Source organism: Pelodiscus sinensis, chromosome 26, assembly GCF_052426305.1.
Source record: "Pelodiscus sinensis isolate ZL-2025 chromosome 26, ASM5242630v1, whole genome shotgun sequence".
In the NCBI taxonomy this organism is placed as follows: Eukaryota; Metazoa; Chordata; order Testudines; family Trionychidae; genus Pelodiscus; species Pelodiscus sinensis.
In genome coordinates, this window is record NC_143077.1 from 13534772 (window position 1) to 13557099 (window position 22328).

General features: G+C 53.6%; 1 protein-coding gene across 1 annotated transcript; it reads left to right on the forward strand.

Moving 5' to 3' along the window:
- The first annotated feature begins 5978 nt into the window (after nt 1-5978).
- On the forward strand, nt 5979-22328 carry LOC102456929 (ryncolin-1-like). Its single transcript, XM_075909142.2, has 8 exons — nt 5979-6185; nt 8642-8779; nt 9995-10048; nt 10396-10428; nt 12261-12388; nt 13774-13903; nt 14951-15085; nt 19798-22328. Exons 1-8 carry the CDS (start codon nt 6083-6085, stop codon nt 20043-20045), a joined length of 969 nt encoding a protein of 322 aa, XP_075765257.2. The 5' UTR covers nt 5979-6082; the 3' UTR covers nt 20046-22328.

Here is a 22328-nt window from a genome sequence, read left to right on the forward strand (position 1 = left end):
TGCCGTGTCTGTGTGTTTAAGGGGGGAGCTGGGGTAAGCAAGGTCTCGCCTTGCCTTGTCCTCACGGGGATCAGAGCGGGGTACCTGTCTTGTAGGGCCAGTTGCAAGGCAGGGAATGGAGCTCCCATGGGGGAGATGAGGGGGAAAGACCTGGCAGTTCAGGGCTCCTTGAACCCAAGCTACCTGTGGCCTAGGGTATCCCAGCCCAGCTCCTGCTTCCAGCCAGGCTCCCTCAGCAGGGAGGGGTCCCTAGCTCAGTGGGGAGTCCGAACAGCTGAATGCTGTGGGTTGGCGGCAGTCAGGAAGGCTCTGGTGCCATCAGCGGAGCTCTGCCAGTTGCCACTAGGGATGTTAAATCCTGTTGAATTAGTTAACTGGTTAAATGTTACGTTCTAGTGGCTAACGGATTAAATGAGGACAGGTTGGGGCTGCTGGAGCGCCTCCCGCAGTGCAGTGGGCAGGAGGGCCTGCTCCAGTCCCTGACAGTGAACCACAACCAGTGAGCATCCCCCGGTAAGGGAGATGCTTACCAGTTAACCCTGCACATCCCTAGCTTCCAGCCACTGAAGTTCTGTCCCTGTGATGCCTCCTTGTGGCCGTGTCTGGGAATTAGCCCCACTCGAGTCTGCCGCCCACTTCCTCGCATCGTGCTGCCCCCGGGGCAGAACTCGGGGCTTCCTCGCCATAGTCCAGCCCTCTGACCAGGTCACTAAACTCCTCCCTTTGCGGAGCGTCCGAGCCCCTTGGAGCAGCCATCCTATGTCACTCCTGACAGGCGTCCCCTCCAAGGCCAAGTCCTGAGCCACTTCCCCATGGGCCAGTAGGGGAACCTGGCCAGGCCCTGTTGCTGCCTACTAGGTGAATTGTGCTAACAACCTGCTCTGACTTGAGTAGGGTGGGCTCTCCATCCCCTCCTGGCTCCGGGCCCTGCCTCTCTTGGTTTTGAACAGGATCTCCTCCAACATGGTCCGGAGGGACACCTGCACTCTGGGGTGAACAGCCCAGCAGGGGCCTGAACAGACACAGCCTGTGACTTTGGGTTCAAGGAAACTTTCCAGCGTTGGAGGATGCCGTCGGCAGGGGCTGAAGGAGGGAGGAGGGAATGGATCAAGTGTCCTCAACAATACTGCAAGTTGAGAGCATAAGAACGGCCACACTGGGTCAGACCAAAGGTCCATCCAGCCCAGTACCCTGTCTGCCCACAGTGGCCAATGCTAGAAGCCCCAGAGGGAGTGAATCGAACAGGTAATGATCAAGCGATCTCTCTCCTGCCATCCATCTCCACCCGCTGACAAATAGAGGCTGGGGACACCATTCCTTACCCATTCTGGCTAATAGCCATTTATGGACTTAACCTCCATGAATGTATCTAGTTCTTTTTTAAACTCTGTTATAGTCCTAGCCTTCACATCCTCCTCCGGCAAGGAGTTCCACAGATTGTCTATGCGCTGTGTGAAGAAGAACTTCCTTTTATTTGTTTTAAACCTGCTGCCCATTCGTTTTATTTGGTGGCCCCTAGTTCTTATATTATGGGAACAAGTAAATAACTTCTCCTTATTCACTTTCTCCACACCACTCATGATTTTATAGACCTCTATCATCAGGGCTCGACAAATAATGCAATCTCCTCGCCCGTGGCAAGTAGATTGCAACCCGGAAGAGCCGGGTTCGGGCGATGATCTGTGCATGCGCAGATCACCGGACAGCACAGCTGGCAAGCAGGGCTCGCTGCGGTTTGGTGAGCCCTGTCTATCATCTCTCTCTTTAGTCTCCTCTTTTCCAAGCTGAAAAGTCCCAGTCTCTTTAATCTCTACTCATATGGGACCCCTTCCAAGCCCCTAATCATTTTAGTTGCCCTTCTCTGAACCTTTTCTAATGCCAGCAGGGGCGGCCCGTGAGCCTAGGCAGGCTAGGCAGCTGCCTAGGGTGCCGCTGGCCCGTGCGCCCAATGATGACGTCACTGGGTGCCAGGGCGCCCCGTGATGATGTCACATCCATTGATGGCCATGCAGGCAGGGGTGCCAATTGCGCTGCGCTGCAGCCGGCCTCGGGCCTCTCCTGAATGCCAGTATATCTTTTTTGAGATGAGGAGACTACATCTGTATGCAATATTCCAAATGTGGCTGTACCATAGATGTATATAAGGGCAATAAGATAGTCTGTCTTATTCTCTATCCCTTTTTTAATGATTCCTAACATCCTGTTTGCTTTTTTGACTGCCGCTGCGCACTGCGTGGACATCTTCAGAGAACGATCCACGATGACTCCAAGAGCTCTTTCCTGAATCGTTGTAGCTAAATTAGCCCCCATCATATTATATATATAGTTGGGGTTCTTTTCCAATGTGCATTACTTTACATTTATTCACATTAAATTTCATTTGCCATTTTGTTGCCCAGTCACTTAGTTGGGTGAGATCTTTTTGAAGTTCTTCAGTCTGCTTTGGTCTTAACTACCTTGAGCAGTTTAGTATCACCTGCAAACTTTGCCACCTTGCTGTTTACACCTTTCTCCAGATCATTTACAAATATGTTGAATAGGATTGGTCCCAGGACTGACCCTTGGGAAACACCACTAGTTACCCCTCTCCATTCTGAAAATTTACCATTTATTCCTACCCTTTGTTTCCTGTCTTTTAACCAGTTATAAGTCCATGAAAGGATCTTCCCTCTTATCCCATGACAACTTAATTTACATAAGAGCCTTTGGTGAGGGACCTTGTCAAAGGCTTTCTGGAAATCTAAGTACACTATATCTACTGGATCCCCCTTGTCCACATGTTTGTTAACCCCTTCAAAGAACTCTAATAGATTAGCAAGATATGATTTTCCTTTACAGAAACCATGTTGACTTCTGCCCAACAAATTATGTTCTTCTATGTGTCTGACAATTTTATTCTTTACTATTGTTGCAACTAATTTGCCCGGTACTGACGTTAGACTTACCGGTCTGTAATTGCTCCCAGGATGCAATAGTGGAGCAGGTCCAGCCTGAAGAGAAACCCACCAGTGATCAATTCAAAGTGCATAAGAATAAACCCTCCACAACATTCTTTTTGGCTTCAGTTCTACCCAAACTAGCCCTGCCCTGGCTCTCCCTGCCATGAGCCCGGGTGTGATGAGTATCACCCAGACCTCAGCCCACCGCTGACTGGCCTGCGCCTAAGCAGTAGCTAATGATCAGAACGTTGCATTCAGCAACCATGCCAAGCATGGCAGCAAACGTGCACAAGAAGGGGTAAAACAAGCTTTCACCCTCAGGGCCATCTAGACTACATCTATTTGTTGGGAAAAAAACACGTGTCAGAAGAGGCTTTTCTGACATTCAGCCCATCTGGACTGGGTCAAATGTTGGAAGAAAAAAACCTCTTTTGAAAGCCCCCTTCTTCCTCGTAGAACAAGGAATACAAGGGCTTCTGAAAGAGCGTGTTGGCTCTTTTGCCAAAAAAAGCGGAAGAGCAAATGCGTTCCTTGGACAGAGGTATCCCGAAAACCCCCTGCAGTCTAGCTGTACCCTGAGCCCCGCCCCCAGCCTGGCCTGCTCAGCCCACTGCATTCCTCTTTGTTCCCAGCATCTGAACTTTGCCCCAACCCTGCTTTGCCTGGCAGTGTTGCTCACCTGTTTCCAGTAATAAAGGAACAGCGCGAGCACAGGCAGTAGCGCTCTGTGATGGGGGAGTGAGAAAACCAGCAAGCTGCAGGGAAGAGTCCACTGAAAAAGGGAATCACTAAGGCTACGTCTACATTGGCACCCTTTTCCGGAAATGCTTAAAACGGAACAGTTTTCCGTTATAAGTATTTCCGGAAAAAGCGCGTCTACATTGGCAGGATGCTTTTCCGGAAAAGCACTTTTTCCGGAAAAGCGTCTGTGGCCAATCTAGACGCGCTTTTCCGGAAAAAAGCTCCGATCGTCATTTTTTCTGGAAAAACACTGACAATTTTACAGTAGATCATCATTGCTTTTCCAGAAAAGCAAGCAGCCAGTATAGACAGCTGGCAAGTTATTCCGGAAAAGCGCCTGCTTTTCCGGAATAAGTGGCCCAGTGTAGACACAGCCTCCGAGAAAATGCCATATTGCCTCGGTATAAATCCACTTCTTGAATACTGCATGCAAATTTGGCTGCCCCATCTCAAAAAAGAAATACAGTGAAACCTTTGTTATCCGGCACTCTGTTAATCAGAAAACTTTGTTAACCAGCATTGCCCCCAGCCACACTACTGTCACATCTTCAAGCACACAGGCCTTGGCTTACCATAATTGTCTTAATTTTTTATTTAAGAAGTACTAATCATCTTAAACTCAAAACAGAAATGTGAGACCAACTGCCTCACACTACAAAACTACCAATATTAAAAACTTGAGTTTTACTATGATTGTCCATTGGTTTTTGCTAGGTTGATGGGACCCTCGGTTAACCGGAATTTTTAGATCACCGGAAGGCCCTAATCCCTGAGCTTGCTGGATAACACAGGTTTTACTGTACTGGCATTGGAAAAGGTTCAGAGAAGGGCAGGACAATTGATTAGGGGTACGGAACAGCTTTCACGTCAGGGGATTATTAAGACTGGGACTTTTCAGCTTAGAAAAGAGACAGCTACGGGGCGGATATGACGAGGTCTACCAAATCATGACTGGTGTAGAAAAAGTAGACAAAGAATTGCTATTTACTTCTTAGCTGAAGTAGTGGTGATTAAGTGAAATGAATAGGCAGCAAGTTCAAAACAAACAAAAGGAAGTATTTCTTTACACAATGTACAGCCAACCTGTGGAACTCCTTGCCAGAGGATCTTGTGAAGGCCAGGACTTTAATAGGGTTCAAAAACAGAACTAAATACAATCTTGGAGGTAGATTCATCAATGGCTATTAGCCAGGATGGGCAGGAATGGTGTCTCTAGCCTCTGCGTCAGAAACTGAGAATGGGCGACACAGGATGTTTGCCTAGTCTGTCCATTCCCTCTAGGGCACCTGGCATTGGCCACTGTTGGGAGACAGGATACTGGGCAAGATGGACCTTTGGCCTGACACAGTCTGGCTGCTCTTATGTCCCCTGCCCCTCCAGTTTTCCAAATGCCCAGACTGATGACAATGCTGGTGCATGCAAAGACGAACAAAACAAAAGGCAGCTGGGTTGCAAGCCAGTTGCTGCTGCTCTTGGAAAAACTCAGTGTTTGCTCAGGGGCAGCAGACAGGGAAGGATCCTCCAGCCCAGCTTACCGTTCCGTTGGGATCAGTGGAATAAAACAAGAACAAAGCGGCAAGAGGCACCTCGAAGGAGGAAGCAGGACACAGACTGGGTTTTTCCAATGTACCGGGGGACATTTCACAGCCCAGCACCAGTGACAGGCATTGTACGTTGGTTATGGGACAAGAGTCCAGCGTTAGCTTGTGCCTCAGGGTTCTACTCCCAGCTCTGCCACTGATTCATGCCAGGATTCTGCATAAACCACATCAGCTCCCCAAGCCTCAGTTTGCCCAGCTGTAAATTGGAGCTCACGGCTAATGAGATTGCTCAGGGGTGGCTCACATTCCCACTACAGATCTCCAGCTGGAGGGGTTACTGTGCTGGCTCAGTGGGGAACTGGCTCATTCCTCTGAGCCAAGCTGCCTTTCAAACAGGAATGGGCTTAGCAACCGCCACAATACAGCCACCTCTGGGGTGGAGCGCAGCAACTGTTCAACAGCACAGATCAATGCCCCATAACCGCGCAGGACAGGGAGTTCAGAAGAGCCTGTGGCTGCCTGAAACAGCACAGATTTAGCTGAGTGGAAAGGGCAAAAGGAGGCTCCCTGGCAGCCAGATAACTGTGTACCTGGGCACTTGTTTGATTCCTGGAAATAAGTCATATCCTGGACTGTCATGAACCTCTGAGCCAACTCTTGCACCACCACATGATCAATCAGAAAGGCTGATTCCCGGGCAGAGACAGCGTTACGCAAGACAAGTGTTTGGCTGCCCCACAGCCTCTGAGAAACCATTTCCAAACTTTCCTGTTGTGGGAGCCAGGCACAGCCACTGCCCAGGGTTTATAAGGGGCCGAGCAGGCCAGGCTCCCAGAGGCATCTGGGGGGCAGCAGGACAAGATGCAGGCTTGCACTGGCCTTCCCCTCGCTCTGGCGTTCCTCGTGGTGGCTGCTGCCCCCACAGCCGGTCTGGCAGAGGACAGAGAGTCCAGCTGCTGTGCGCGTGAGTAGCGGGGGAGTGCAGCACTGAGAACCTGCGGCTCCTGTTGACGTTAGCTGGCAGGGAGGGGGAAGGGAGGGGAGGGGGTACTCAGCACCCTGCAGGATCCATTGGGGGGGGGGGGTTGTGCTAGAAACTGGGGGGAAAACTCACGGGCTCCAGCAGGGAGCGGGCTCTTGAGGAGGGGCTGCAGTAGGGCCTGGCCAGGGCAGCTGCCTTTCAGAAGAGCACCCCACCGGGCAGCCAGGGTGTTCACTCAGCCCGACAGGTGAGGGAAGGGCTCCTGCTGACCTGAGGGGGGTTTGGATCAGGATAATGACAAGGAGGTCGGGGGAGACACCTGTAGCCCCGAGGGTGGGGGGAAGGGAGACACCCCATAGCCCCATGGGTGGGGGGAAGGGAGACACCCTCCATCCCCATGGGTGGGGGGAAGGGAGACATTCCATAGCCCCCAGGGTGGGGGGAAGGGAGACACCCCATAGCCCCATGTGTGCGGGGAAGGGAGACACCCCCATAGCCCCATGGGTGCAGGGAAGGGAGACACCCCATAGACCCATGGGTGGGGGGAACGGAGACACCCCATAGCCCCATGTGTGAAGGGAAGGGAGACACCCCATAGCTCCATGGGTGGCGGGGGGAGGAAAACACCCCATAGCCCCATGGGTGCAGGGAAGGGAGATACCCCATAGCCCCATGGGTGGGGGGAAGGGAGACACCCCATAGCCCCATGTGTGCAGGGAAGGGAGACACCCCATAGCTCCATGGGTGGCGGGGGGAGGAAAACACCCCATAGCCCCATGGGTGGGGGGAAGGGAGACACCCTCCAGCTCCATGGGTGCAGGGGAAGGGAGACACCCTGCATCCTCATTGGTGGGGGCGAGGGGGGGGCTGACTGAAGGGATTTGTCTGAGCAATCCCAGCCTCAGCCAGAGCAGAGAGGACACGGCCTGGCTGGGTTGCACTGCACTGGGCTCTGGGTGAGGCTGACACCGTGGGCTGGGGTCCCTAGAAGCAGGAGGCCTGGACGGATGGGCTCTGGGGGTGCATAGGCACCTCCCTCCAGGGAACCATGCATGGGGACATTTTGCATTGGATAGCAAGGCACTGAGCTGGGAATCTGGAGGCGGGTTGCCCTGGCTAGGCGGTGTCGGCTGTGCTCACTGATCTAACAGGCAGAGGATGAACCAGGATGTCAGGACTCCTGGGGACCATTCCAGCTCTGGCCTCTGACTCTCTGTGGGGCCCTGGCCAAGTCACCAAATCGTTCTGTGCCTCAGTTTCCCTATCTGCCAAATAGGGCTAAGGATACTTCTCTCCCTGAAGTCAGACACCAGCATTGTCCTCCTTGGCCTTTCTCCCTCCTCCTTGTCACCTGCCCATCCCCGCCAGTGCAAGGAGCCAATGAGCACGGCAACATGGACTGTGTAACCAGGTGAAAGCACCCAGCCCCATCTGCCCTGCCTCCCCGTTCCCCCACACTCAGTCTGGTTAGGACCCTCGCCAGTTCCATGCTGTCAGACGTGGCTTGGGAACCTCCAGGGAAAGTCTCATTGCCTGGACGGAGAGGGACACAGAACATCTTGAGGGGGGGGCTCCCTTCCCCCAGCAATTTTTATTTCATACTTTCAAAGGGGCAGGTTGCCTCCTGAGTTGGGAAATGGGTGGAACCTCACAGGCAGGGAATGGTCCCCACCCCAAATCTGACCCAGGGCCCGGGCTCCCGCCTGCTTCTCAATATTCCAGTCGGTATCAGCGGAGCAGAGGGGCTGTCACCTGGCTACACGATATCTGAGGGTGAAAACGCAGCCTGGGAGTTTGGAGAACTGGGATTTATTCCTGGCTGCGCCACCAGCTTGCTGTGTCATCCGATGCCTGGCGCGTAGCCTCTGTGTGCCTCAGTTTCCCCAATCTGCACATTGGGGGTTCAGGTTCAAGTCCCGTGCGCCAAGTGCGTTGTGACCCTCTGCTGGGGGGGATGTTTCATTCTAGCCTCCATGAAAAAAAATCTCACCCTTGGCCAGCTGTCCTGGTTGTTCAAAGTGCTTCCAGCAGCCGTGGCCAATGAAACCCTGAGCTAGTGAGGACAGAGATCTGGGCAGACGTGCCCAGCCCTGACTGCACTGTTTCCTGCAAAGTCCCAGTGGCATGTACCCCAGCCTCAGGCATGGGAAGTTGCAGGGCTGCTCCTAGCAGCTCAGGCTGTGGTACCAGATACAGACAGGCTGCAGCGCTCCCATTGCAGAGAGACAAGGGATGCGCTCCCTGTAAGAGACTCACCGGTGGCCAGGTATGCTGGGTACCAGCCGGTAACACAGAGTGGCCATAAGTGTTATCCTACAGTCTCAGCATCCCTCATGCTCACTTCTTGGCCCTCTGCTATGCAGCTGTTGTCACCTCCAGGGCACCCCTCGCTGTGCACCTGCTCTGCTCACACCAGGCTGCCTCTCCACCTCTTTCAGGACTGGAGGGATTATCTCAGTGTGGAGCAGGCAAGATCATTTTCCAGGGCCAGCCAGGGATCCCAGGAATACCGGGCACTCCGGGGACCAATGGCCTGCCTGGGGCTAAAGGAGATCCAGGCCCTCAAGGGCCACCAGGTGAGATGATGCAGACAGTTCTTGGCAATCACAGCATCAATATAAAACAGGCCAGAGGCTGCTCTTGCTCTGCCTGGCCCTAATGTCAGACACCCCCACCCAGGCAAGACAAAGGGATGGGCGGACTCCCCACTAACTCACCCAACAGGCAGGACCTGGGCTCAGAGAGTCTGGGGAGGAGATGGCCAGAGGAAAAGACCAGGGAGCCGGAGACCACCTCATGGAAAGCAAAAAGGACACTGCTTTGAGGATGCATGCAGCCTTCGCACTGTGTGCCGGAATATAGCCTCAAACACACACACACACACACACACACACACACACACACACACACACACACACACACACACACACACATCAGGGAGCCTGAGCAGCTGGTCTGAGGCCTCTAATTTTCTTCCATGCGTGGAATAAATTTTGTTATATGCACCAAGGCATGTGCACCACCAATAGAAACATGTTTTTCCAGGTGTGGGTGCTGTGCTGGGCAGCATTTGAATCTCTCCTGGGCGGCCACCCAAGCGCTCAGTTTACAGGAAACACTGCTGAGGAGCATTTCAAGCCTTATCAGGAAAAACAGCTTTTAGATGTGGGTTCTATTCCAGCCAGGCAGGGAAAGTTACAGACAGGTTTTGCAGAATCCAGGCTTGAGTTCTCCAGAGGAGTCTGCCTTCTCAGGCTGGTGTTACTATTAACCTGGATCATGCGTACTGCAATAGGTCAGAGCCGGAGGGGGCTGCCCTGGCAGCATCTACCCCCAAGTGCTTACTCTGCGAATGCGCCCGACAGGCAGCGGAAAGAGGATCACGTGCAGCAGGACGGTGCAAGAGCTGGAGAGGGGCCATGCCCAGCAGATCTTAGCTGGTCGTCTCTGCCACCAAGAGGCTGACACAATATTCCTCCCATGAGCAAGTAAATCGTGACACTGACCAGGGATGAGAGACGTGCCATCGTGGCTGGTCCCGTCCGTGGCCGCTGGTATTTTTTCTAGCACAGACACCCCCACCCCTGAGCCACTCACTCATTTCACTGGAGCCCATAAATAGTAGCCACTGGGCTGAGTGTGAACCCAGGACCATGGAAGCAAATGGGCCCTTTAGAAATCCCCATCCCGTCTCCTCCACACCCCAGCTCCCCAGCCGCACCACAGGGCTTCTACAGGCTGTTGTCAGGAGGCTCGAAAGGCCCAGTCACGTCTCTGGTCTCTTTCTTCAGGCAAGACGGGCTCCCCTGGGGCAGTGGGGAAGGCTGGACCCAAAGGAGACAAAGGTAACTTTGGCGGGATGCAGGGTTGGGCCCCGGGAAGCCTCACAGCTCTGTCAGCCCCTTGGCGTCATTCCCAGGGCTTATCGCCTTCCCCTCCTCGGCTCCTGAGAAGGGGACCAAGTCCCTCTCCTCAGGCAGGGCAGTAGCAAACAGCTGGGGACGAGGCCTGGCCCCACAGAGATTCTTCTGCACTGCCCCATGGCGGCCAGCACCCCCTGCAAGGCCCTGTCCCCAGCCTGAGGTGACATTTGAGAGCCACGCCGCTCAGAGCACATAGGGCTCTCCTGTGTCCTTGCTGGCCAGTTGCTGAATGCTCTGTCTCACCAATAGCTGCCTCTCTCTCCCCACAGGAGATGCAAGTCCCGCCAGCTCTCAGCAGCAAGGTACACGCCTCCTTCAGCCTCAGACCCTACCCTCACGGAGCAGGCCAGCATGGCTACAAACACACCGATGCCACAGGCCGTCCGTGGGGAATCGACCCTGGGAGCTCTCGCCCCAAAAGCGCGGCCTGCTTCCGCCCAAGCTAAGGGAATCCTGCCATTTGCAGCCGTCTGAAAGCAGGGAGCCGCTGAGTGAGAGCCGTTTTCCTGCCTTTGCTCTGGTGGCAGTTCAATCCTCCAGCAACCCAGAGCATCGTCCAACCTCAGATACATCCACCATCAGGGCCAGCATGCAACAGCCGGGCAGCAGCTAGTTCAGCGATGGGCGAGCAAGGCTAGTGAGCAGGCCCCAGAAGTGACCCTCCTTTGTTTCAGCAGGCATGGGGCAGATTGACCTGGGGCACGTGCACTAACCATGACCCCAAGAATAAGACAAGATTCTCCTGCGGCCCCATGCACTTGAGCCTCTTCAGCACAAGGGGACCCAGTGCTAGGGCCAGTTAAAGGACTAGTGAAAGTAACGTAAAGGAGCGGAGGGAGCGCGCGGCTCTCACGATATTCGTGGCATTCGAGCTCTGGGAGGGAGTGGGAGGAGCCGAGGGAGGGTGCAAATCAGCTGATTTATAGTGCTCCAGGGCTATGTCTACACTCGCGGCTTCTTGTGTGAGTAATATGCAAATGAGGCTAAGCGTGGAATATCGCCGAGCCTCATTTGCATGCCTAATGAGCCACCATTTTTTTCAGAAGAGGCTCTTGCGCAAGAAGGCGCGTCTACACGGCCCCTTCTTGCGCAAGAAAACCCCTCCTGCGCAAGGCCGTTACATCTATGACTTTTCAAGAAGAACGGTGTTGCGCAAGAGGGTTTTTCTTGTGCAAGAAGGGGCCGTGTAGACGCTCCTTCTGGTACAAGAGCCTCTTCTGAAAAAAAATGGTGGCTCATTAGGTATGCAAATGAGGCTCGGCGATATTCCACGCTTAGCCTCATTTGCATATTACTTGCTCAAGAAGCCGCGAGTGTAGACATAGCCCAGAAGTGCTGGGGGGGGAGGAGGAGGAGGAGGCAAGAGGCATGGGAGAAGGGGGCAGAGAGGGGTGCACGGGCCGCACAGAGAACCCTGATGGGCTGGCATGTGGCCTGTGAGCAGCAGGTTACCCACCTCAAAGCTTGTTTGTTCCTCACAAATTTCCCCCCCTCCCTTGCTTCCCCCCCAGGTCTTATTTCCCCTCCGGGGTCCATTCAGGCCTCTGAGAGGAGCCAGCTCTGAGTTAGCGCTGGGGAGCTCATTTTCTGTGAAAAACGCAGCTTCTGGAACGCCAGACTGTTTCCAGAGTGTGTGCTGCTTTCGCCAAACCGCTTCAGGCAAACCCCAACCCTCCCCCCCCCAACATGTCATTCTGACCCCTTCACCCCAACCTTCCTGCTTCCAGATTTCTCCTCATTTTGTGCAGAACCGTCCAAGGTGTAAATACGGCCAGACCCTAAACTCAGGGCCAGCCCGGCCTGGACTCGCCGTCAAACCCAAACACACCTTCTGCTCAGCCCAAAGGGAAACGTCCCTCGGCTTTTCAGTTTGCCAGAAACGCTTCATTGCAGCGAGGGAGGGGGAAAGGATTTGTCCGCCCACGCGTCTGGGCCGGCGGCGTGTTTATCAGTCAGCCAGCAACCGGCTGCGACAGCCAACGTCACTCCTTCCTTCCCAAGGCTCAGGGACAGGGGTTCATCCAAGAGAGAGCAGGGGGTGCTCAGTGACACGCCGCCCCATCTTGGACTGAACCTTCCTACCTGCCTCATCCATAACAAACTCACCAGCTGGAGTTTTCCCTGGGGGGGGCAGGTGCCAGGAACTGCAAGGAGGTGCTGGAGCAGGGGCAGGGGCTGAGCGGCTGGTACCCCATCCACCCCCACCCCGGGAGAACGCTGACCGTCTTTTGTGACATGGCAACGGACGGCGGGGGCTGGCTGGTGAGTCCTTCTGCCCTTCCCCTGGCTGGGGTAAGCAGGCCGGGAAGGAGGAGGCAGGAGGAAATACGCCTCCGCCCACTTGAGGACCCCCACTTTGCACAGTGTGGGCCTGTGGGTCCATAGACGAGGCTGCAGACTGCTGCAGGTCCCCGTCAGAGCGGGTCCAGGCAATAGCCAGGCAGGCTTTCCAAAGAGCTCAACAGGCTGGCGGCTGTGGGAGGTGGGGTCCCACCAGACCCCAGTCCTCATTCTTATTAAGGCTGTTTGTTGCACGGGAGGGGCTCTCCAGACAAGACAAGGGAGGTCCTCTCTCACTCTGTCCCTTGGCACCCTGCAGCGGTGGCTTGGGAACATTATTAAAAGTAGGGGTGCTGAGCCAGGTCCACCCCTGGATGAAGCCAGGAGCAAAGCCTAGCATGTCGGGCCAGCAGCAGAGACCCCCGTGTACAGGGATTTAAATCTAACCCCAGCATGAAGGGCAGCAGCAGAATGCCTGGCACACAGGGCAGCAGCTGTGACCACAGGCACTAGGCCAGGAGCGCTGCAGCACCCCCACAACGCAAGTTCCCACACCTATGAGCGAGGCCAGAGACTGTTTCTCTCTCGGCTGCTCTGTCTCTATAGGTCACAGTCTTCACTGTGTTCACCACCCCTTCCTGTGGCCTCTTTTCCCTTTGAAAGCTCCTACCTGCCCCCTCCAGGCACAGCAGCTGTCATGATTATGAGGGTTAGCCAGCAGCCTGGGGACTAAGGAGTTAACTACACCTAGCCAGGTGGAGTGGCCAATAGGAATGTAGGTAGGACTTTCAAACTGGGATAAAGGAATTGGGGTTTTTCCCTCCTGTGTGTCTGCCTCTCTCTGGAGCTGCGGAGGAACTCACAGACACACAGGAGGGAAAAACCCAAGTTCCTTTGTCCCAGTTTGAAAGTCCTACCTACATTCCTATTGGCCACTCCACCTGGCTAGGTGTAGTTAACCCCTGCTTCCCCAGGCTGCTGGCTAACCCTCATAATCATGACAGCAGCTCTTACAGATGTGCCTCGTTAGAGCTGAAGGAGCCCAGGAGAGCTCATTAGTCTCCTCTCCCGGAGAACTAGAGTGTGTCCCTTCCCAGCTAAGCAAGGCTGAGAAACTCTGGCTCTCAGCAGCACCATGAGAGCAGCTGGGTGCTGGTCCTTTGCCTCCAGCCACGGAGCCCTGTGTCTGTAGCGAGGCAGATCCGGGGTCAATCCTTCCGTAGGGAGATGGCTGGTTGGTGAGGTCATCGGAAGGATGGGCCTGGGCCATGCTGGGAAGGATCGGGGCCTGCCCAGCTCCCCATGTCCTGCCCGTATTGCCCATGGGGCTGGCTAAGTTTGGGTGTGAGCTGCCCTTTACCCTCCAGGTGTTCCAGCGGCGACAGGACGGGTCTGTGGATTTCTACCGGGACTGGGAGTCCTACAAGAAGGGGTTTGGAAACCAAGCATCTGAGTTCTGGCTGGGTAATGACAACATCCACCTTCTCACCAGCAGCGGTAAGGAGACGTCTCCCCACCCAGCTAGGACAGAAGCAGCCAGAGGGAGATACCAGGGCAGGCACAGGGCTGAGGCAGGAGCATGTGACTTGCAGCAAGTCTAGCATATGGCTGGTGCCCAGATAACCCATCTTCCATCTCCCCTGGCTGAGAACCAGAACATAGCCCAGGGGAGAGGAGTGAACTGGGGAGGTGTATTGCAAGAGTGTGAAATCCCTGAGTTTAACAGATCTCTGCTAGCATAGCAGGGGTTGGCATCGGGCTCTGGGAGTTAACCCTGAGCATCCCAGAAAGACTTTTCCTCGTCAGTTTTGAAGCCAATGCAGCAACTTGCTCACTGCTACCCACTCAGCCTGTTCTGACTGCGTTAGGGATGTAAAAGTGTAGTTGATTTACCGATTAGCCAAAGCTTATGAGTTAATACTATAGGCCATGTGCACTTCCCCCCTCACCTTGCCCATAAACTTTCAGCAGGCTGGCCATCAGCCCAACTCAGTCGGAGCTTGCGCCGGGTGTGGGACTTACCCCTGCTATGGCTCTGCATTCAAAGTCCAGCCTGAGGTCAAATGGCCATTTGTGGGGCTGCCCAGCTCCCCTGAGTTTAAAGGGCCAGCAAGCCACAGAGCATGCTGGGGAGGGTTTCTAGAAAAGGGTAAACCCCAGACGGAGCTCGGTATGAGCCAGGGAGCTCCACAAGGATGCATGTCTGAGTGGAAGTCTGGGGCAGTGAGGAAGCCCTTTATATGTTTTGCCCTCATGTTGCCTTCAAACATCAGGTGTTTCCTATGCTGAGTTCCCCACTTTGGCACCGCGGCCCCAGCGCCTCGTGTTCAGTGCCCCAGCCCAGGGGAGAATTCCTACCTCCATTTCCTTCCGCATTTCCCGGTCTTGTGTCCCCAGGCTTCAGTAACCCCCAGGGCGGCTGCATCCTCCTTCAATGAACGTAGCTCATGCTCCCAGGGAGGAAAAGCCAGGCACAGGCCGCGTGCCGTGGTCGCTCTCTTCCGCAATGCTGGGATGTTGATGTGTCTCTCCTTGCGGCGTCAGGCACCTACCAGCTGCGGATTGATGCCAGGGACTTCAACGAGACCAGCACCTTTGCCAAGTACACCAGCTTCAAGCTGCTGAGCGAAAAGGAAAACTACACGCTGGCCTTGGGCTCCTACTTGGATGGCACCATGGGTGAGTTACCGGGTGGCTTCTGCTCAGGCCTGACGGGGGCCATCTGGGGCCGGGGGCCATCCAGGGCCGGCGAGCACCCCTGTGCTGTCACACTCCTCGCCCTCTCCTGGGCAGAGCCTGGCACATCAGCTCTCTCTCTGGGCTTTGCCATCTGACGGCTGCAGGGTGGAGCTCAGACCAGAGGCCTCCCTGGCTGCTGAGTCCAGATCTCTGATTTGGGAAGGCTTGATGCAGGAGGCGAGCTCATCCCCGAGGGGCAGCCTTTCCTTGCCATAATTGACAGCGGCTGAGGATCTGTGCCCGAGCCTGCAGGCTCCCCAAGACCCTCTGGCAGAGCAGCAAGGACGAGCAGAGCCAGTCACAGAAATACCAAAGCAGCCCCCCAGCCCTCACTGTGAGAGGAGCAGAATCCGCAGAGGCCTGGGCTGGGGGAGTCCAGCCTAGCAGCCCTGCAGGAAGAGGGGGAGGGTCTGAGCAGGCATTAGCAAAGCTTGAGGGGCAGGGAATCACTGTCTCTAGATCCTGTCAGGGCCTTTGCTGCCCCTCACCCCCATGACCGTGAGCGAAACTTTACGAGCAGTGTCAGGTTCTCACGGTTACTACGGATACGGCTGCTCTGTGGCGGGAGGTGTGAATCCTTGCTCAGGAGGATGTACCCGCACTAGTTCAAATGAGTGCGCTAAAAACTGCAGCGTGGCCCAACAGCGGGGGCTAGCCACCCAAAAGGCCCCCCGTCGGCAGGCCCGGGTATGTTCTCGGTGAGGATCCTGAGTGACCGGCTGGGCTGCCGCGGCCACACAGCTACTTCCAGTGCGCTGCCTCAGGTGGAGCTAGTGCGTGTCTGTCTGTGCTGGGGATCGCAGCGCCCGGATGCTGTGGGGACGTCCCCTGAGAGCCTGTAAGCCGCTGCCCGACGTTCTTCCTCCCAATGACAGCTGGCAGGGTGCAGCGCCTTGCCCACGCTGTGGGGAGACCCCTCAGATTGGGAGAGGCTGAGAGGTTATCGCCTAGGAAAGGCTTAAAAATCCCAGTGGCACCAGGCTGGGTGCCAGGGTGAGATTTCCTCAGCCCTCCGCTGTGATGTGTTAGCACTGGTGAAGTGCCCCAGCCTGTCCCCCTGAGCCCCTGTATGTCTACACACCAGGCCCGGCCGCGGCAGTGACTGTGAGAGCATCCCCATGCACGTCCACAGTGCTTCAGCCCTGACGTGGAGGGACCAGCTCTGCCCTGTATCCGTTAGGCCTTGCCTTTTCAGTGGAGAGTTTCCAGCTAGAACTGGTTGAGGAAGAGGAATTTCTAGATTTGATCTGGAAAATGTAGCAAAATCCATCTAGGAAGTGCCATGAGAAATGTTATTGGACCCATGCTAGTCCCAGCAAGGGCATTAGTGGGGTTGGAGGTACGGGGGTGTATGGGCACTGACTGTCTCCTAGGAACTAGACTGTGACCCCCACCCCCACAACTCCTTTCATACCAGACAGCCAGGGGAAGAACTATGGGGTAGGGCCTTACTCTAGATTCTCTGTGCATGCTGGGTCAAGCATTTACACCAATGGGTGTAAACTGCTGCCAGATCAGACCAATGTGAGGCTTTGCACTGGTGTAAAGGACTGTGCTTGGTGGGAAGCAGGGACTCATGTGATACTTCCCACTAATGAATCTGCAAAGGAACGTGGGCTGAGTGTGGTTGAATCAGTCATAGAATCATAGAGCTGGAAGAGAACTCCAGAGGTTATCAAGTCCAGCCCCCTGCCCAAGGCAGGGCCAATCCCAACTAAATCAACCCAGCCAGGGCTTTGTCAAGCCGAGACTTAAACACCTCTAGGGATGGAGATTCCACCCCCTCCCTAGGGAACCCAATCCGGTACTTTACCACCCTCCTAGGGAAATAGTTTTTCCAAATATCCAACCTAGACACACCCCCTTTCCCTCCACACTGTAACTCGAGACCATTGCTCCTTGTTCTGCCATCTGTCACTACTGAGAACAGCCTTTCTCCATCCTCTTTGGACCCCCCTTCAGGAAGTTGAAGGCTGCTATCAAATCCCCCCTCACTCTTCTGCAGACAAAACAAAGCCAAATCCCTCAGTCTGTCCTCATAGGTCATGCACTCCAGCCCCCTAATCATTTTGGCCGTCTTCTGCTGGACCCTCTCCAATGTGTCCACATCCTTTCTGTAGTGGGGGGCCCCAGAACTGGACATAATATTCTAGATGTGGCCTCACCAGAGTCGAATAAAGCAGAATAATCACTTCTCTAGATCTGCTGGCAATGCTCCGCCTAATGCAGCATTTTTTAAAGTGTGTTCCGCAGCACACGGGTGTGCCGTGAGGAGTCGGAGGTGTGCTGCAGAGAGAACAGAATTAAAAATGGCCACCCTTAAAGGAACAAGCCTCCTTTTTTAGGGTTTTTTTTTTTTTTTTTTTTTTCTCAACAACTTTTCTCTGGGAGCTTTTTCTTGCTCAAAAGAAATCCTTGGTGTTCCCCCATTTTAAAAAAAATTGTTTGGTGTTCCTCGGTATTAAAAAGCTTAAGAAACACTGTCCTAATGTACCCTAATGTGCCATTACCCTTCTTGGGTACGAGGGCACACTGTTGACTCATATCCAGCTTCTCATCCACTGTAATCCCCAGGTCCTTTTCTGCATAACTGCTACTTAGCCAGCCTGTAACAATTCTTGGGACTTTTCTGTCCCAAGTGCAGGATTCTACACTTGTCTTTGTTGAACCTCATCAGATTTCTTTTGGCCTGATCCTCTAATCTGTCCTCCAGCATATCTACCTCTCCCCCTACATTAATGTCCTCTGCAAACTTGCTGAGGGTGCAATCCATCCCCTCGTCCAGGTCATTAATAAAGATGTTGAACAAAACCAGCCCTAGAACCGATCCTTGGGGCACTCTGCTAGAAACCGACCACCAACCTGACGTTGAGCCATTGATTACTACCCATTGGGCTCGGCAGTCTAGCCAGCTTTCTATCCATCTTACAGTTCATTTATCCAATCCATACTCCCTTAACTTGCTGGCAAGAATATTGTGGGAGACCATATCAAAAACTTTGCTAAAGTCAAGATCCATCCACTGACTCTCATATCCACAGAGACAGTTACCTCATCATAGAAGCTAATCAGATTGGTCAGGCATGACTTGCCGTTCGTGAATCCATGTTGACTATTCCTGATCATTTTCCCCTCTTCCAAGTACTTCAAAATAGATTCCTTAAGGATCTTCTCCATGATTTTCCAGGGACTGAGGTAAGGCTGACTGGTCTGTAGTTCCCTGGATTCTCTTTCTTCCCCTTCTTAAAGATGGGCACTACATTTCCCTTTTTCCAATTATCTAGGATCTCTACTGCTCTCCATGAGTTTTGAAAAATAATGGCCAAAGGCTAACCCATAAAGCAGTGGCTCTCAAGCTTTCCAGATTACTGTACCTTTTTCAGAAGTCAGGTTTGTCTTACACTCCTCCAAGTTTCACCCCCCTTATATACTTGCTTACTAAATCAGACCCACTTGTGTACTGTGACACATTTGTTCTGACAAATTGCTTATTTTCTACCCTCTAATTATAAATCGCTTGGAATATAAATATTGTAGGAAAAATGTCCTAGCTGACAGGGTGGTTAAGCCCTGAAATAAATTGCCTAGGGAGGATGTAGAATTCTATCACTGGAGGTTTTTAAGAGCGGGTTAGACAAACACCTCAGGGATGGCCTAGATGGTACTTTCAGGGGTGACCTTAGACTAGCTGCCAGCAACTGGCGCCCTAGGCAAAACATGCAATCGGCACCTCCACCTCCAAACCCCTCAATGATATTGCACAACCATTTGGCACCCATTTAACTTGGGACCCTAGGCGACCGCCTAGTTTGCCTATATGGACGGGCCGCCCCTGTGCTTGGTTCTGCCATGAGTGGTGGGGACTGGACTCTGATGGGGTGGGCAAAGGGGCTTCTGCAGGCCAGATCTGGCCCACAGCTGCCCTGCTGTTCCACTGCCCCCAGGCCAGTTGAGACCTAGGGACAGAGGAGTGTGCAAAGTCTCCTCCATGCCCCTCATGGAGGCACAGCGGCTAGAGAGAAACGCCGGCTGTTTTGAAACAGAGGGCATTTCTCTCAAGCCACCGCACGCCTGGCAGGGCGAGGGCAGCGGGCAAGAGACTTGGTGTACTCCCCCCGCCCTCAGGCCAATCAGGGAGTGCACAAGGGCTACTCTTGCTGCAGCGCCTAGAGAGGCGGGAGGGGGAGACCAATCAGGGTTGGTGAGAAGGAAGCACTAGAAGACTCCTGGTCCCACCTGCTCCATCTGAGGCCCCGCCCCTTCTGAGACAGCCCAGGCCCATTTTAGAGATTTATGAAGTGGCCCCCATTTTAAAATGATTGCCCACCCCTGCTCTCCGACCTCTCGAGGCTCCTTCCCGTTCTCACAGTCTATACTGACATGTCTAAACAAGTGGGTTTGTTCTGTCCTTGCCAGGGCTTTTTATGTAGCCTGTTGTAAAGCTTGGCAAACCTCCGGGAGATGTACCCCTGGAAGAGCTCTGCGTACCCCCGGGGGTGCATGTACCTTGGGTTGAGAGCCGCTGACCAAGAGGCAAGTCTCTGCTAAGCCTGCAGCTTGGGAACGCCGGTGCCCACCCACTGTGAGTTTGGGACCGGAAGGAAGATGCCGTAGGCCAAACCCGGTGTGTATTTGCCTTCTTCCCCTTGCAGGCGATTCTCTCTCAGGACACGCGAAGCTGGCGTTCTCCACGCGGGACAAAGACCACGACAACTATGACGGCAGCTGTGCCACCCTCTACAAAGGTGGCTGGTGGTATGGGGCGTGCCACTCCTCCAACCTCAATGGGCTGTACCTCAAAGGTGAACACAGCTCCTATGCCAACGGCATCAACTGGTCCACCGGGAAGGGGCACCGCTACTCGTACAAATACGTGGACATGAAAATAAGGCCCCAGTAGGCAGCATCTCTCTGGGCACTGCACTGATGCTACAGGGACTCGTCCCTGGGAACCTACATCAGCTGAACACCCCTTCTTCAGGGCTAGTAAACTGAACTTGCCGCGAGCCAGGACCTCCCGTGCTGCTGTGGTACACTGCTGTTTCCTCTTCCGGGTCTAGCCACCTGATCCCGTCTACTCCCACCCCCAGCGCGCTCTCGTTTTCTTAGCTGGACCAGTGGTCCTGCTATTGGAAAGATGAGCTGGGAGTCTGGACTCTCTTCTCACTGACCTGCTGTCTGACCCTGGGGGGAAGTTGCTGGGGCCTCTCTGCCTCAGTTTCCTCCAGCTGTAAAGTGCGGGTGATATAATACATAAAGAGCTCTGTCCCGGGGTGGGGATGCTGCAGAAATGCAAAGTGATACTTTAGTCAACTCTACCCGTTCCCGCCGAGTTGAGCTGGACTGCCAAGCTCCTGCTGCGAAGGCCCTTTTGATGACCGAAGGCCGGTATTTTACCATCCCAATTAGCCAGCAGGGCTCAGCCTCTGCCGTTGGGGGTGCAATTCGCAAGAGCCCTCTGTGCAAAGTCCGGCTGTCAGGATTGTCGAGGGAGCGGCTCAGATATCGAGGATCTGCCCTCCAGGGAGGGCACCAAGCGTTTGAAAATCCAGCCCCAGCCGTCTGCGACCGACAGTGATTTGTAGTTAAGTTTTTATTTCTCTTCTCTTTATTTGCCAAAGGGCCTATAAACCTCATTTTTTGAGGAATAAGGGATCTTAAGCAAAAAGATTTTTTTTCCGACAAATGGCCCCTTCTACACGGGGCTTTTTATTGCGAAATCCTCTTCCACAAAAAGGATCTGAAGAAGAGATGCAAATGAGAGCTCAAGAGATGCAAATGAGCACTCCATTTGCATTTCCTCTTCTGCAACAAACCTGCGGTGTAGATGTAGCCTAAGAGACACCAGGGGAGCTTACAAGTGAACCTGGAGACAATACTGGCTATTCAGATCTCTGTGGCTCTGGAGCGGCCGCCGGGTAGCAGCCGTGTCCTGGCGAGCTGCTTCCCCCACTACAGGTCCAAACAAGGGGCGGGATTCTCATCTGCTAGAACGGTGTAACCCTAGTGACACCATCATCAAGGGAAACAGCCTGGCCCAACATCCCTTTCCCCAGGAGCTTATCCTATGAAGTGAGAGGGGGCCCTGATGGTTGAAGTGCACCAAAAAAGGCGACGTTCAGCGTGTTGTATCAGCTCATCTGTTTCAACGAGCTACTCTCCATTGACCACAATCCGAGGGTGGGGCAGTGAAAGACAGTCACCACGGGAATCAGGAAGAAGTTCTATTGGTTCTCTATGGAAACAGAACGTATTAAGGGCCTTTGGAGCAGTCACTCCTGTAGCAGCTAGACCCTGAGAAGGAATTTTGGTGAAATTTGGATGGGTAGGGCTTGCCAATCCGATTAGAAAGAGATCTAGGTTCTTCCTCTATCCCAGGTTACAGTTCAGTGGAACTATAAGAGTCCCTCGCTTGAGGGCTGGCAGGTGACCAACGGCAATCACACTTTAACTCAGGAAATGAAATGGAAAACAACTTTGTTGCTAAAGGAATCATTAGAATGCTTGCCACAATGAAAACACCCGTAAGAACACAAATCACTTGAATTCCTTCCCAAGGTGTCATGAACACAATCAAATCAAAACTTATCTAAGTATACAAAGAGGAATAATGATTATCTTTCCTACACACAAGGGCCACAAGGTTGGATGGAGAAGGGTGGCTTCCCTTCCCCTGGAAGACGTAGGAGGAAGTGATAGATTCCTAAAAGCAAACGAGCAAAATTAAGGAAATGAAAAAACAGTTATATACAGAGAGAGAGAGATAAGTATTCAGTTTCTCTGCTCTGACAAGATAACACTCCGGTGTGGACTGCTTCAGCGACACTGGTCCAGCAGCTCCGATCTCCCAAATCCGTAGGCCTAAATACCCCCTTTGGCACCAAAGTGTTCTGGATATACCACCCTTTTCCATAACTTGGCCTAGCACCCTAAGATTTCTGAGGGTACCATGTTTGATTGGAAGAAATCTTTTATGACCTTACGAATATTTATTATGAATGACTGATGTTTTCTTGGATAATTTTCTGAAACCACAGAGAACGCGCGGGAGGCTGCGGTCTCCGGGTCTCCATCTCGTGTGACTGCGCAGGAAATTCGAAATGGCCGTCATTGCTTGGTTAGCAGATTTATACCATAAATTCTGGGCAGGATTCAAAAAATAAACTCTTGCGCCGACCACAAA